Raw genomic sequence first — 17,242 nt, forward strand, 5'->3', positions numbered from 1 at the left:
TGTTCTGTAAGCCTTCACCTGAAGTACAATAAAATATTTAAAAAAAAAAAAAAAGAGAAATTTATTCTCTCACAGTCTAGGAGGCTAGAAGTCCAAATTCAGGGTGCCAGCTCCAGGGGAAGACTTTCTGTCTCTGTCGGCTCTGGAGAAAGGTCCTTGTCATCAATCTTTCCCTGGTCTAGGAGCTTCTTTGTGCAGGGACCCTGGGTCCAAAGGTTGCACTTGCTCCTGTCTCTTCTTTCTTGGTGGTAGGAGGTTTCTCTGTCTCTCTGTTCCTTTCTCTCTTTTGTATCTCAAAAGAGATTGACCTTATCTTATAAATTGAGTCCTGCCTCATTAATTTAACTGCCTCTAATCCTGCTTCATTAACATCATAGAGGTGGGATTTACAACATACAGGAAAATCACATCAGATGACAAAATGGTAGACAATCACAATATTGAGAATCATGGCCTAGCCAAGTTGACACATTTTGGGGGGACAAAATTCAATCCATAACAAAGATGTTATCACAAAGTTGGTAACCTTGGTAATTTTGTTGTTTTTTTCCCTTTGTATCTTTTTCCTGTTGTATGCCTATTGCATTTTTGCTGTTGTTTGGTAAGCCAGTCGTTCTGAAGTCTTGACTCCCCTTGTATGCCTTCTTTGCAAGTAATTTCTTCTTTAATAAGATGCTTTGGCCTCCAAGTCTTCTACAGGATATAACCAGAATCCAGGAGGCCTGGTACAAAACCAATCCCATCTGAAGGTAATAAACATGGAGTACCCTGTTGCCATGTTGTTGTTAGCGTGGTAGAGTCGGCCCCTGACTCATGGTGAACCCATGAACAATAGAACAAAACACTGTACCTTCCCCATGATCGGTGGCAGATTGGACTGTTGTAGTCCATAGAGTTTTCACTGGCTGGTTTTTGGAAGAATATTGCCAGGCCTTTCCTCCTAGTCCATATTAGTCTGGAAGCTCTGTTGAAACCTGTTCAGCATCATAGCAACATGCAAGCTTCCACTGACGGATGGATGGTGGCTGAATGTGAAGTGCATTGGCTGGGAATTGAACCCTGGTCTCCCTCAGGGAAGTTGAGAATTCTAGCCCTGAACCATCTGTCATGGAGACTATAAAAGAGAAGTCATCTGAAGAATCTCCCTGGGCTATAAGTCAGAGGGGTGCAGACAGGTCCAGAAGAAGACATCGGCCTATGTTGGGGCAAAAAGAATGGGATGAAGTTGCAAAAGCATGAACAAGATGGAAAACATCATGACAACCTCATGAACATGCTGTGGGGAGGGGCAGTGGGTGGGCATACAGAATACAAAACCTAGATGAAAGACCCAGTATGGAAGAAGTCATATCCCTCCAAAAGGGACATTCCTCAGAGCTCTTCAAGCTATAATACTCAAGTCTAAGAACCAATTAAAATGTGCTTGGGTATAATAAAAGAGAATGAGATGCAAAACAGGATGGCAGAGCTAAGGAAACAGGATAAATCATCATCCTAAAGAACTAGAATAAACTTGAAGCAGCTAGAAAGTGGCTGAGGCCTGACCCCAGAGCCCTAAGACCACTCACTAGACCAGTGGTTCTCAAAGTGCTGGACCAGCAGCACCCGCATCACCTGGGAACTTGTTATCCATTGCTGTCAAGTCAATTCTCACTCATGGTGACCCCATGTGTCAGAGTAGAACTCCATATGGTTTTCTTGGACATGATCTTTATGAAAAGGAGCTGTGATGGTTAAGGTTGTGCGTCAGCTTGGCTGGGCCATGATTCTCAGTGGTTTGGCAGTTATAATGTAGTTTGGCAGCTATGTAATGATGTAATCACCTCCATAGTGAGATCTGATATAATGTAATCATTTCCTTGATGAGATTTGCTATGAGCAGCCGGTCACTTGAAAGGGAGTTTCCTTGGGGGTGTGGCCTGTTTCCAATATATGTGGACTTTCTAGCAAAGCTCGCAGGCTTTTGCTTGCTCTGGATCCTGCAGCTGGCTCCTGTTCATCTGACCTCCGGTTCTTGGGACTTGAGCTAGCAGCTTACCTGCCGATCTTGCGATTCATCAGCCTCCACAGCCTGTGAGCCAGCAGTCTGCTGTCTGACCTACTGATCTTGGGTTCACCAGCCACTGCAGCTACATGAGTCAGGAGAAGCGTCCAGCCTGACACACGGACTTGGGGCTTTCCAGCCTTTATAACGGCATGAGCCATTTCCTTGATATAAATCTCTCTCTTTCTGTATATATATGTATAGATATATATATGTGTCACTGGTTTTCTTCTCTAGAGAACCTAGGCTGAGACAGGAGCCCTGGTGACACAGTAGTTAAGCACTCAGCTGTTAACTAAAAGGTCGGCAGTTTGAACCCACCAGCTGCACTGTGGGAGAAAGATGTGGCAGTCTGCTTCTATAAAGATTACAGCCTTGGAGGCGGAGGATATGAAGTGTGTGGCTAATTGCTTCCATGAACAACTGCCTGCTTTGCCGTGAGACCAGAAGAACGGGATGGTGCCCAGCTACCATTACTGAACATTTTGAACAAAGATTCCAAAGAAGAATCCTGATCAAAGGGGGAAAATGCAGAACAGAATGTCAAATTCTCATGGACTCCAGACTTCCTGGATCCATGAAGGTTAGATCAACCCCTGAAACTATTGTCCTGTTCCCAAGATAATCTTTAAACCTTAAACCAAAAATATCCTCTGAAGTCTTCTTAAAACCAAACAATAGTTTAGCTTAACTAGTAAAGAATGTCTGCCTTGAGCATTATGCTCTTTTAAGAACTATATGTGATCAAATTGACAAGAGCAACTCGAAAGATCAGATAGGAACCTTAGGGGACAGTGAATTCATGTTAATGGGGGAGGAACAACTCAGAAAAGGAGGGTGAGAATGATTACATTCTTCGAGTTGTATAACCAATGTCACTACTGTCTTCTTATGCAAATAACATGCACGTTCTACATTTGTTTGCCAGCCATGCCCTCCCCCGACAAGGTATTTTCATAGGCGCCGCTATGCCAGTTTTTTTTTACACGTGGAATTGACTTGATGGCAAGGGGTTTGGTTTTTGGTTTTAATCTTTATGGAAACAGATTGCCAGGCCTTTCTTCTGTGGCACCACTGGGTGGATTCAAACCTCCAACCTTTAGGTTATTAGCAAGCACAAACTGTGCCACCCAGGACCTTGTTAGAAATGCTAATTCTCAGGCCCAATCAAAGACCTACTGAATCAGAAATTCTGGGGATGAGACACACAAAAAAACACAAACCAGTTGCCTTCCAATCAATTCCAACTCATGGAGACTTCATATGTGTCCGAGTAGAATTGTGCTCCATAGTTTTCAATGGCTGATATTTTGGAAGTAGATCACCAGGCTTTTCTTCTGAGGTGCTTCTGGGTGGACTCAAACCTCTAGCCTTTTGGTTAGCAGTTGAACGCTTAACCGTTTGCACCACCCAGGGACTGGGGGTAGAACCCAACAACCTGTTTTAACAAGCCCTCCAGGTGATTCTGATGTATTCTAAAATCTGAGAACCATTGAACCTATGTTCTTTTCCCTCTTGGGCTATATATATAGTTTTAGCATAGCAAAATTATTCAGCTTCAGATTCTAGAACTAGAGACCTTTCTGACAGGGAGATTCTAATTGACACTCCTTATTGGAGAGAAATGGAATCAGAATTTGTTCATTCATTCCACCGACATTTATTAAACATTAAGCTCCAAAGCAGACATTCACCAGATCTGGACAACTTTGTCCCAGACCATCTGGCCGTGAGGCTCAGTAGCATCTGGGGGCAGGAGGGCCAAGTAGACAGGAGTCTCAACCACCTCCTCTGCAGCCCTGGAGCTGTAATCCTCAGCCATGTAGGTCATTACCCAACTGGGGCAGCAGGTATTCAGCAGAATTCTGTCGCCTTTTCTCTTCTCATCCAGATTCCTGGCCTGGATTCGGGATAAGACCATGACTCCCAGCTTGGACACGCCGTACGCCGAGCTGGGCCAGCCTTCCCTCTCGTGCACTTCATTTTTTGTATCCTCCACAAACTTCTTCATGAGGTCCACCAGGTCCTCCTCCGTGAGCATCTCACATCGGAACCTCTCCTGCAGGTCTTCACTGCAGTTATCCAGAGCTTTTAAACCCTCTAAACTACTGATATTCACCACGCGGCCTGAAACAGAGCAATAAAAGTACAGAAATGTGTCCCAGATAAACCATCACTGGCTGAACATACCACATGCACAACAGAGTCATGGCTCAGGTTTAATTGCTGATATAAAAAATTATTCCAGAAGGCATAAATCTGTAAACCAGGGGATTTTAACATTTTTTTGACTCCTATTTTCATTGGATAATTTTTGGAAGTAGATCACCGGGCCTTTCTTCCTAGTCTGTCCACTGTGTTGAAACCTGTCCACCACGGGTGACCCTGCTGGTATTTGAAATACTGGCGGCATACCTGCCAGCATCATAGAAACACGCAAGCCACTCCAGTATGACATTCCGACGGATGGTGAAATCTACCCTCAGTGATGGATAATTGCACACGTGGAGTAGGTTGATTCTCCATCATGGTTTTGATTTTCATTTAAGTTTTTTTGGCCATAGTTAATAAACTACTAATAATTCACAGCTACTAAAGAGACAGTAAGACATTGGATTTTGGTGATGGTTGCACTACATGATCGGTAGTCTCACTGAATTGTACACATGAAAAAACATGGAAATGGCAAATGTGTTATCTATATTTTTACAATACAAAGAAAACCCATAGGACTGTACAACACAAAGAGTATCAACATTGGTTCATCAATTGTAACAAATGTACCATAGGAATGCAAGATGTTAATAATAGAGGACTGCGTGGGGTGGGGGGCAGATGGGCACTCTCTGTACTTTCTGCACAATTATTCTGAGAGCCTAAAGCTGCAGTAAAAAATAGTCTACTATTGAATGGATAAACAAACTATAGTACATACACACAATGGAGTACTATGTAATGATAAAGAACAGTGGTGAATTTGCAAAGCATCTCACAACATGGGTGAATCTGGAGGGCATTATGCTGAGTGAAATAAGTCAATCACAAAGGGACAAATATTGTATGAGACATCTACTATAAAAACTCATGAAAAGGTTTACACACAAATAATCTTTGATGGTTACAAGGGAGGGGAGGGGAGGGGTGGAGGAGGGAACACTAAATAGACAATAAATAAGTGGTAACTTTGGTGAAGGGTAAGACAGTACACAATACTGGGGAAGCCAGCACACCCTGTACAAGGCAAGGTCATGGAAGCTCCATAGACACATCCAAACTCCCTTAGGGACTGAATTGCTGGGCCGACGGCTGTGGAGACCATGGTCTTGGGGAACATCTAGCTCAATTGGCATAACATAGTTTATAAAGAAAATGTTCTACATTCTACCTTGGTGAATAGCATCTGGGGTCTTAAAAGCCTGTGAGTGGCCATCTAAGATACTCCACTGGTCCCACCCCTTCAAGAGCAAGGGAAAATGAAGAAAATTAAAGACACAAGGGGGAGATTAGCCCAAAAGACTAATAGACCACAACTACCATGGCCTCCACCAGACTGAGTCCAGTACAACTAGATGGTGCCCCACTACCACCACTGACTGCCCTGACAGGAATCACAGCAGAGGGTCCCGGACAGAGCTGGGGAAGAATGTAGAACAAAATTCTAACTCAAAAAAAGACCAGACTTACTGGCCTGACAGAGACTGGAGAAACCCTGAGAGTATGGCCCCTGGACATCCTTTTAGCTCAATAATAAAGTCACTCCTGAGGTTCACCTTTTAGCCAAAGATTAGATAGGCCCATAGGACAAAATGAGACTAAAGGGGCACACCAGCCCAGGGGCAAGGACTAGAAGGCAGGAGGGGACAGGAAAGCTGGTAATAGGGAACCGAAGGTCTTTAAGGGAGAGTATTGACATGTTATGGGGTTGTTAACCAATGTCATAAAACAATATGTGTACTAACTATTTAATGAGAAACTAGTTTGTTCTGTAAACCTTCATCGAAAGTACAATTTAAAAAAAAAAGTCCATTAAATTTTTTTAAAAAGAGAGACAACTGAAGTCCCTGGGTGGTACAAACAGTTAATGCGCTCTGCTGCTAACCAAAAGGTTGGAGGTTCAAGTCTACCTAGAGGTGTCTTGGAAGAAAGGCCTGCCAATCTACTTCTGAAGAATCAGCCATGGAAAACTCTATGGAGCACAGCTCTACTCTGACACACATGGGATTGCCATGAGTTAGAGTTGACTCAATGGCAACTGGTTTGTTTAAAGAGATAGGTGGGTCCATAAAAACAAATATACAGACCAAAAACTACAACAATTTGAAGCATTTATGGACATCCAAAACCAGTACACATGTTGAGTTTACACATTTCACCCAGCATCAAAAAAACAGTAATTTTGGGGTCCTTTTCTTTCTTTCCTTTTTGTGATAAGTATATAGGGAACAGAACATTTGCCATTTCTACAATCTTCACTTGTACAGTTCAGTGACATTAATTAAATTCATCATGGTGTACAACCACTACCATTAACCATTCCAGAATTTTTCCATCACCTTAGCAGAAGCTCAGTGTCTTGGAGTTCTTTTCTTAAATATTACTCTGAATCTGTATTTTCTGCCTTCAACTGGATCTCTCTGGATTTTATTTTATTTTCTGAGTGGTATTCTCCACAGATACCTGCCTGGGGGACAGGGAAGTGCTTCACATTCTACTGGGCCCCAACCTCATATGAAGACACCTTCCCTCTATCCTTGAAAAGTAGCACCTCACTCATCTACCAGGTACCCACAACTCTTCAATATTTTCTTTTTTTTATTAATAGTAATATGGATTTCTTTCCCAACTGTTAATTTTTGAAAAATTTGAAACCTACAGAAAAGTTGCAAGAATAGTTCAATGTACACCCATATACCCTTCACCTAATTGCACCAATGGAAACCCTGGTGGCATAGTGGTTAAGAGCTACGGCTGCTAACCAAAAGATCAGCAGTTTGAATCCACCAGGTGCTCTTTGGAAACCCTGTGGGGCAGTTCACTCTGTCCTATAGGGTAGCTATGAGTCAGATCGACTCCACGGCAATGGGTTTTAATTGCACCAGTTGTTAACATTTTGCCACATTTTCACTCGTTCTCTCGCTCTTTCTCTCTAAGATGCAGACATCATGAAGCTTCACCCTAAATACTTTAGCATATTTACGGTAAAAAGGGTGTTCCCCTACATAATCACAATAGTGATCTCACTTAAGACATTTATCATTGTGCAAAACTATTATCTGATGGATAGTCCATATCCAATTTTCTCAGTTGTCCCAATAATGTCCCTTTGGAGTTTTTTGTTTGTTTTAATCCACGATCCAATGTAAGATCATGCATTGCATTTAGCTGTCCTCTTTAGTCTACTTTAATCTATAGCAGTTGACAATGACAAAGCCCTTTTTGAAGACTCTAGGTCAGTATTTTGTAGCATTTCTTCCCATTTGGATTTGTCTGATTTTCTCATGATTAGATTCAGTTTAATAATTTGGCCAGGAATACTACATAGGTGATGCTGTGTTCTTCATTACTTTCTAAAAAGCTTTAGTCTCAATCATTTGGCTGCTACAAGGAATTACATTTAAAAGAGAAAGGAATAAAGAAAAGAAAAATAAATTACAGGAGCTACTCCTTGCCTTTCACGGAAATATATTCCTACTAGTCCATGTGGCACATATGGCTAAGTGCTCCACTACTAGCAGAAAGGTTGGTGGTGCAAACTCACTCAGAGGTGCCTTGGAAGATAGGCCTGGCAATCTGCTTCCAAAAGGTCATAGTATTGAAAACTCTATGGACAGTTCTACTCTGAAGAGTTGACTTCCCAGCAACTAACAAGGGGAGGAGGTATCCTCTTTGACCTGAGGGTATGCTTCTGGGAGGGGTTTCGGAGGGGCCTATGAACACTTGGCCTTAACAGCCAGATGTGTCTAGTCAGCCCTGAGACATCACCTTCTGCTGAGGTCCAGGTGGCCCCCGCCCTGTCCTGAAACAACCTGCAGTCATTCTAAAAAGAGCAGGCAAGTTGCTCCCCCTGCTAGCTTGGTAGTTGATTAATCTATTTACTCAATTGTGAACAAATAAGCAAGCTAACAACTTTCTTTAAAGTGATGCTAGAAAACTAAATAAGGAGTAGCTTTCTAATCAGTCTTGCATGGGAAAAAGTGACTCCCCACAAATCAAGAGGCAATGATGCTCAGCATTTTGTGCCCCCCCCCAGGTAAACTTGAGGTTTATTGAAAAGTCACAAACATTCTTAATGAGTGTATATCAGATTCCTGCTTTGGGAAATGAAATTGATGTCTGGAACCATCAGCAATAACCCAGAGCTTAGAGGATGAGATTCTGACCCCGCTCTAATATCCAGCAAGTGGAAGGCTTGCCAACGATTGACCACTTTGTTGCTAATTATAGTGGTGACCCAACTTAGAAGGCTTCTAGGAAGAGTTTAAGCAGCAAGGGGCGTAGAGGTTCAGTGGTAGAATTCTCACCTCCCATGTGGGAGACCCGGGTTTGATTCTGCGGTCAATGCACCTCTTGTGCAACCACCACCCATCTATCAGGCGAGGCTTGTGTGTTGCTACGATGCTGAACAGGTTTCAGCAGAGCTTCCAGACTAACATGGACTAGGAAGAAAGGCCTGGTGATCTACTTCTGAAAACCAGCCAGCGAAAACCCTACTGATCACAATAGTCCTCCTGTTGTGCAGAGGATCACCATTACACCAACTAAGAGCTGTAAGGAGTACTTACGTGTTTCAGGCCCATGTTGTCCTTATTCATATATACTGAAGTTACCAAAAGGTGGCTCAAGACACTGCCACACGGCCTGAGTCAGAATTTCCCCAAACTGGCACACTGCATTCTAAAAGTGGTAACTTCCCAAATTATATCCGGTTCCGCCTAGTCACCACTTGATAAAGAGCCTGTTACAGAAGCTGATTAAAGACAGTGATTCACCTGTTCTGGGTAGATCCCTGAGCCCCCAGCCTCCCCCAGAGGTGTCCATTATCTTTTAAAATAGCTTGGTTTTCAATCATTTGGTGCTATCATTTTTACTTCAATAGAACTAATTATCCTGATTTGATTGAGTGGTGAAGTCAGAAAACCTGGATACTGTTTCCAGATCTATTACTACCTGGCTTTGTTCATGTAAGGAGCCCTGGTGGCGCAGTGGTTAAAGCACTCGGCTGCTAACCAAAATGTCAGACTTTGAACCCGCCAGCCCCTCCATGGGAGAAAGATGTGGCAACCTGCTTCCGTAGAGATTTACGGCCTTGGAAACCCTACGGGGTTGCTTTGAGTTGGAATTGACTACAGCAGTGGGTTTTGGTAATCTTTACGGAAGCAGACTGCCACATCTTTTTCCCACAGAGTGGCCTGTAGGTTTGAACCACTGGCCTTTTGGTTAGCAGCAGAGTGCTTAACCACTGTACCACCAGGGCTCCTTACATGAACACCCAACTCACTGCCATCAAGTCAATTCCAGCTCATAGCGACCCTGTAGGACAGAGTAGAACTGCCCCATAGGGTTTCCAAGGCTGTAAATCTCTATGGAAGCAAACTGCCAAATCTTTCTCCCATGGAGCTGCTGGTGGTTTCAAACCGCCGACCTTTTGGTTAATGGTTGATTGCTTTAACCACTGAGCCACCAGAGTTCCTTCTATAAAGATTACAGCCTTGGAAACCCCATGGGGCAGTTCTACTTTGTCCTGTAGGGTCACTATGAGTTGGAATCCACTGTACGGCAACGGGTTTGGTTTGGGGTTTGTGTTCATGTCTCTGGGACTCAATTTCCCTCTCTGTAAAGTCAGGGTGGGAACACAAAGATTTCTTCAGCACCTTGCAGGTCTCAAATTCGATGATTCTAAAATAATTCTAAAATGCACCAGGGAGAAGACTCCTTGACAGCTGGTGTAAGATACCCCTACAATGGAATACAAAACAGTTGCAAAAAAGAATGAAGAGGCTCTCTGTTCTGATCTGGAAAGGGCCCCAGATACATTAAGTGAAAAAACAAGGTGGTGAGCATTATACTTATCGTCACCTTTGGGTAAGAAAAAAAGTAAAAAAGAATATACATTCATATTTGCTTAGATTTGCATTTAAAATCTCCACCATCTTGGCCGAGAGCACTCACCACCCTGGTACACCTGGCTCCAGGTGTTCTACAATAGGCACATGCAGCCCTGCCTGCTACTTTTTCTGCTCCCTCCCCACTAAGAAATGAATGGAAGAGTTCTCCATAGAGGCTGGGGTGGGAACTGGGCAGATCAGGGGCAGGAGTAAGGGTGCAACTTTCACCATACGCTTTTTTAGATTTTAAGATTTTTGAATCCAGGGATGATCCTTATTCAGAATATTAATCAGGTATTTTAAAAGCGAGGCCCTGGGTGACACAAACAGTGAAGTGCTCGACTGCTAGCTGTAAGGTTGGTAGTTCGAACCCACCCAGGGGCAACTGCCACCCAGACAGGCCTGGCCATCTGCTTCCGAAAAGGTCTTGAAAACCCTACGGAGCACAGTTCTACTCTGCACACATGGGGTCACCATGAGTCAGAGTTGATTCGACGGCAACTAACATTTGAAACATCTTAGTCTGGAAGCTCCACTGAAATCTGTCCACCATGGGTGACCATGCTGGCATTTGGAACGCTGGTGGCACTTCTAGTAAGAACCACAGACTTCTTCCTAAGAACCACAGTTGACTTCTTGGGAAAGAAAATCCTCAGGGAAGTCATCCTTCTCCTCCCCCTCCCAGCACAGTGGTAATTTCACACGTATGAGTCTGATGGATGGCCCTCTCCCCCACTCGATTCTGTGCCCATGGATGAGACTGCTCTTGACCACTGCTGTTCACCACTGTGTCCCTAGCACCCAGCATAATACCTGGCCTCTGGCAGGCACCCAAGAAATATTTGTTGAAAAATTAATAAAAATTATGTATTGAATAACTGGAGCTCTGGTGGCACAGTGGTTAAGAGCTTGGCTGCTAACCAAAAGGTCGGCAGTTGAAAGCCACCAGCCGCTCCTTGGAAACCCTATTGGGCAGTTCTACTCTGTCCTACAGGGTCACTATGAGTTGGTATTGACTCAACGGCAATGGGTATTGAACAATTGGGGGTGGGGGGTGGGCATAGCCAGAATATTTCCTAAAAAAATTTCTCTCAGATTTTCTGAATCAGCTTCACAAAATTGGGTGCGAGAAGAAAGGAATAATGTTAGAACAGCTACTATCACTGGGCCCCCAGAAGAGCCACCTCCTGCCCCATCACCTTGGAGAAGGACTCGCTGAGATTGAGCAAAGGCAAGAGGCCTTTTGGGACTTGTAACTCCCTATCCACCAACTGTCAGTTTGCTGTACTGTGTGTGGGGCTTTGCATGTTGCTATGACTCTGGAAACTATGTCATTGGTATTCCAAATACCAGCAGGGTCACCCATGGTGGACAGGTTTCAGCAGAGCTTCCAGACTAAGAAAGACTAGGAAGAAAGGCCTGGAGATCTACTTCTGAAAATTAGCCAGTGAAAACCCTATGGAGCACAACAGAATATTGTCTGGTATAGTGCTGGAAGGTGAGCCCCCTATATAGGAAGGCACTCAAAATACACAGTGACTGCAACCATAGACTTGGGCACATGACTGTGAAGATGACACAGCACCAGGCACTGTTTTGTTCTGTTGTACATGGGGTTGTCGTGAGTAGGCGCCAACTCCATGGCAACTAACAGCAACTATCATGCTAGTGTTGAGTTCATGACATAGATCCCAAGACCATGTATCTTTTACAACTAAAGACAGACAGAGAATGTTTTTTCCCCTAAAGAGAAAAGGCACCCCAGGGTGATTCCTGTGGCTTGCTCCTTGCTAACGCAGCTGGACAATCCACATGCTCGCTGGACTTACCATGAGGTTTTATTACTGGCAGCAATTCGGTGCAGACATTCCTCGTGGCAAAAAAGTTTGTCTTCAGTGTCATCTCAGCTTGAATGTCAAAGGGCGTTGGATCATCAGCTTTCACAAAGGAAACAAAGAGAAAGTCATATATTCACCCTGAAACTCATATGACCAAGTGGATCCTACCCTGTAAAAAGTAAAGAAAAACAAGCCAACTTTACAACAATGTTTAAACCACCTGGTCACAGGTTCTCAAACATTAGCTTGTATCAGAATCACGTGGTTGGCCCGTTAAAAACCTAGCTTTCTGAGCCCTACCCAGAGTTTCTGATTCAGCAGGTCTGGGAGTGGTGGGAGTCCCTGCATGGTGCAAATGGTTAACGTGCTCGGCTGCAAACAGATAAGCTGGAGGTTCCAGTGTACCCAGATGTGCCTTGGAAGAAAGAACTGGTGATCTACTGCCCATAAATTAGCCACTGAAAACCCTGTGGAGCACATTCTACTCTGACACACACGGGGTCATGGTGAGTCGGGATCGACTCCACTGCAACTGGCAGGTCTAGGTTGCGGCTTGAGATTTTCTATTAGGTCCCAGGTGATGCTGCAGCTACTGATCTGCGAGTCTCACTTTGAGAACTCTTGGCTTTGACCACTGCTTCTCAGACTTGACGTGCATAGGAGGCACCTGCAAGTCCTGTTAAAATGCAGATTGTGATTCAGCAGGTGTGGGGCAGTCTCCAGGTGATGCAGATGCTGCTGGTCCAAGGCCCGCTCTTCCAGGAGCAAGGGCTCTGAGCTCACCTCAGTACTCTCACCTGACTTCTAGGAAGCAGCATATTTAACCACCAATCCCTCACCTACGTCCTGCTCCCGGGTGGGATCCTGGGAAGGTCGCGGACAGAGTTGCCAGGTGCAAGTGCCCGGAGTTGGTGAGGGCGTAGGGGACGGCGGCTTTCGCTCCAGAATAGTTCACTTTACTCTGTTCTGCCTTAAGCTGGCACGCGACTCTTGGACACTAGATTATATGTGAAGCTGGCCTGTTTATTTCTTTGTACCCTCCAGCACGTGGCAGTTAAATAGCTTTCTTAATTAAGTACCATTAGAATAAGTAAGTAATCTTGATATTTTCCCCCCAAAGGAAAATGCTATTTAAAACCGCACTTATACGTTGGATAACAAACATAAGTTCCCTGGGGGAGGGAGCCAAGGTTCGCTTCCTTTTTTCCCAGACCCTATCAACGCTCTTCATAAAAGAACGTCTGACGTCCACTCGAATGTGCCAGAGAGCGCGAGTCATGTCTTAGCGCTGCATTTCCTGTCCTGAGTAGATGCCTCCGGCATCTGTGAATGCGCCCTTTCAAGGAAAGCGAAAGCCCAAAGTGAGTCTGGAGATGCTTCGCAGAGCAAATGTTTCTGGCATCGTGCGAAAGCTGATGAGCTTAGCAGGGCGTGGCCCCCTCCCCGGAGTCCGGTTTTTTGGCAAACAGCAGCCGCTGACAGTTCTGGGAAGCGGGGGCCGCTCACAGGCCCGCACAAGCCAAGGGACAGGCGGGGCGCGCTGTGCCCGGCGGGTGGCCGCCTTTCAAAAAGCGAGCCACCCCGGCTGCTCCACACAGAGCGAAACCCACCTTCGGTAGGCGAGAGCTGAGTGTGTTCCGAGCGGCGGGAGCTGCCCTCTTGATCACTCAGGAGGGTGAGGGCGCCTGCCTGGAACCCTCAGAGCTCCCCAGGGACCCCTGTCTCCCCGCACCTACACTTGAAGGCGATGCCTGCGTTGTTGACCAGCACATTTAGTCCCCCGTACTCGCGGCGCAGGAAGTCGCGCAGGGCGCGGATGCTCTGCAGGTCGTCGATGTCCAGCTGGTGGAAGCGCGGGCTTAGGCCCTCGGCCTGCAGCTGCTGCACGGCCGCCCGGCCCCGAGCCGCGTCCCGCGCGGTGAGCACCACGTCCCCCGAGAACTGCCGGCAGAGCTGGCGCGCAATGGCGAATCCGATGCCCTTGTTGGCCCCGGTCACCAGCGCCACGCGGCTGCAGGACGACATGGCCAGGTGCCCGGCGCGCGAGGCACCTGCGCGGAGAGCCGGCCAGAGTCTGAGAACCAGCACAGAACTAAGTTCTGGGATCCCAGGCTGCTTCTCCTAGAGAATCAGCCCCCCTCCACCCGACGCCCGACCTCGGTCCCTCCCTTCAGAGGAGGGGCCATCTGTTCCCGACAGTTTCGTTAACGCCCCCTCCTGGTCCAACCCCTCCCCGCACTGCGCCCTGGGACGCACGGAAACAAGCTCACTGGTTTCTTGAACCAGCCTCTGAGGTGAGCAGTGGTCTGCCTGGTCGAGTGGTGTCCCTCCCCCAAAGCAAAACCAGTCAGCGATGGGTCAGTAGGGGCTAGAAATTCATGGGAGTTGGACTGAAGAAACTATTTTGGGAGAACCCCAGAAGCAGAAAAACAAGTGCTGAGTAATATTTCTTGGGTGTGAGCCCATTGTATACTGCAGAATGCAAATGTCTGCTTGTTCCTAAGATGCAATGAAGTTATTTAGACACGGTAACTACTTCTCTGGACATAGGTCCCTTGCTTCCTTAAGAGTAACTCAAAATGAGTGGTAAGAGAAAAAAGATGTCCTGTGATTAGACTTCCAGCTGTGGTCTGGGTACATAGCTCTGTGTGATGACCATCGTGCCTCCAAATTTGAGGGAATGTTTATGTATCTCTTACTGTATGCTAAGCCCTGTGTTGGCTGTTATTTAATACTTACTAACCCCTATGGGTGCTAAGTCTACATTTTAGGTTTGTCCAAGGTCATAGTTAATAAGTGAACACACACACACACACGGCTTCTCTCCATGAGGGCTGTGTACCCACAAACAAAGCTCAACTGAAAATGAAGTCCCAAAGGTGTGTCATGGTGTGGGTGCAAAACAGAACTCCCCACCCACTTTATCCTTCCATGTAATCCAAGTGTGTTTGATTAGTGCCTTAGAGACTTGAAGAGAGCTGCAATCTCATGACTCTGCTTTTCCCAAGCGGAGCTGGCTGAGCTTCCTGTGCCTCTGTCACCTTGACTCCACGTTCTTTGTCAAGTCAAAGCAATTGCTGAGGTCAGGAAGGTGGGCTAGGGCTCCTGTGGTCCCCTACTGTGTTTCAACCAGTATTTCTTTCTTCCTCCAACCAATAAAGATTATTGGAACTTTATTTTAATAAAGGTATAGGACTATTTAGGTTGTCTATTTCTTCTAGAGTGAGCTTAGTTTGTATTTTTCAAACAATTTTCACATTTCATCTAAGTTGTCCATTCTGTTAGCATGAAGCTGTTCATAATATGTCCTCCATCGCAGAATTCTCACCTTCCATGCAGGAGGCCTGTGTTCAATTCCCAGCCATTGCACCTCAAATGCGGTCACCACCCATCTGTCAGTGGAGGCTTGCATGGTGCTATGATGCTAAACAACTTTTAGCGGAGCATCCAGACTAAGATGGACTAGGAAGAAAGGCCTGGAAATCTCCTTCTGAAAATCAGGCAGTGAAAACCCTATGGATCATAATGGTTTGATCCACAACCAAAGGACTGGGCAGCCTTTTGTTCTTTTGTGCATGGGGTCTCCATGAGTTGGGGACTGACTCTAGGGCAGCTAACAACAAATTTTTTAATATCTGTACTGATGCCACCTCTCGCATTCCTGATAATGGGTATATTTGTGTTCTTCATTTTTTGTTTTTTTTTTACTTTTCTGGCCAGAGGCTTATCAATTTTATTGATTAGTTCAAGGAATCGGCTTTTGGTTTCATTGTTTTTTCCTCTGTTGTCTTTCTGATTTCATTGATTTTTGTTCTGATCATCATTTCCTTTCTCCTGCTTTGGGTTTCACTTGCTCTTTTTCTATTACTGTGGAAGCTGAGGTCATTGATTTGAGTCATTTCTTCTTTTCTAGTACAAGCATTAAGTGCTATAAATTTCCCTCTAAGTACTGTTTTAGTGGCATTCCACAAACATTATATGTTGTGTTTTGAACTTCATTCAGTCAAATTACTTTCTAATTACCCTTTCGATATCTTTTTTGACTCAAGTTTATTTAGAAGTGTACTCTTTAGCTTTCGAATACAGTTTCTAAATTTACTTCCCAGATGTCTTAGTTATCTAGTGCTGATATAATAGAAATACTACAACTGGATGGCTTTAACAAAGAGAAAGTTATTCTCTCACAGTCTGGGAGGCTAGAAGTCCAAATTCAGGCCATCACCTCCAGGGGAAGGCTTCCTCTTTCTGTTGGTTCTGGAGGAAGGTCTTTGTCATCAATCTTCCCTTGGTCTAGGAGCTTCTCTGTGCAACAACCTCAGGTCCAAAGGACGTGCTCTTCTCCTGGCACCGCTTTCTTGGTGGTATGAGGTCCCCCTGTCTCCCTGCTTGCTTCTGTCTTTTTATCTCAAAATAGATTGACTCAAGATACAACCTAATCTTGTAGATTGAGTCCTGCCTCATTAACATAACTGCCACTAATCCTGCCTCATTAACATCATAGAGACAGGATTTATAACACATAGGAAAATCATATCAGATGACAAAATAGTGGACAACCACATGACACTGGGAATCATGGGCTAGCCAAATTGATACACATTTTTTGGGGACAAATTTCAATCTGTGATACCAGATATCTATTACTGACTTCTAATTTAATTCCATTGTGGCCAAAGAACATACTTTTTATGACTTGAATCCTTTTTCAAATATTTAAAAGATGGAAGACAAATGTTAAAGCATGTTTTTGTGCCAGTGGCAATAATCTCAGAGAGGGGTAACGATGAAGGAGAGAAAGGGAATAACTGAAGAACAAAATCCATGGGAAGGAGAGAATGCACGGCATCCAGGTCTCACGCAGGGGATTCACCTTGGAAGTAGGGCCATCTTCTCTTGAAATGAGAGAGAAGGCAGAGTGTGTGGCTCCAGTTGCAGGTGTGTTGGAGAAGCTGAGGTTGCTTTTCTCAAGGACGTCTATTTTCCCTTTGATGAGTTAGAGATTTGAGGTCATCAACCAAGAGGGATTAGCTTCAGTGATCTGAGGAAAGAATAGCTATTTTGAATAATGAGAATGTGAATTTATTAGGGAATGAGGCAGAATTGACTAGCAGAATTGGGGTCCGTTTGGGATCTGAAGTCATAGATGTCAAGACAGTCCAGTCTCCCCAGCATTGTTCAGTTGCTAGTGCAGGCTAGGGGGTGGGGTGGGGCGAGGTGATCTGATCAAGTTTGAGGGTTAGTGCTTTGCCAGGCTA

At 45.0% G+C, this 17,242-nt stretch overlaps 1 protein-coding gene across 1 annotated transcript; it reads right to left on the reverse strand.

Moving 5' to 3' along the window:
• Positions 1-3,680: 3,680 nt before the first annotated feature.
• On the reverse strand, positions 3,681-14,104 carry LOC101340783 (carbonyl reductase [NADPH] 3). Its single transcript, XM_004389451.2, has 3 exons — positions 13,724-14,104; positions 11,979-12,086; positions 3,681-4,171 (listed from the first exon to the last, which is right to left on the reverse strand). The coding sequence occupies exons 1-3, from the start codon at positions 14,010-14,012 to the stop codon at positions 3,735-3,737; spliced, it is 834 nt and encodes a 277-aa protein (XP_004389508.1). The 5' UTR covers positions 14,013-14,104; the 3' UTR covers positions 3,681-3,734.
• Positions 14,105-17,242: the final 3,138 nt, after the last annotated feature.

The sequence above is a fragment of the Trichechus manatus genome, unplaced genomic scaffold, assembly GCF_000243295.1.
Source record: "Trichechus manatus latirostris isolate Lorelei unplaced genomic scaffold, TriManLat1.0 scaffold00245, whole genome shotgun sequence".
Lineage (NCBI taxonomy): Eukaryota > Metazoa > Chordata > Mammalia > Sirenia > Trichechidae > Trichechus > Trichechus manatus.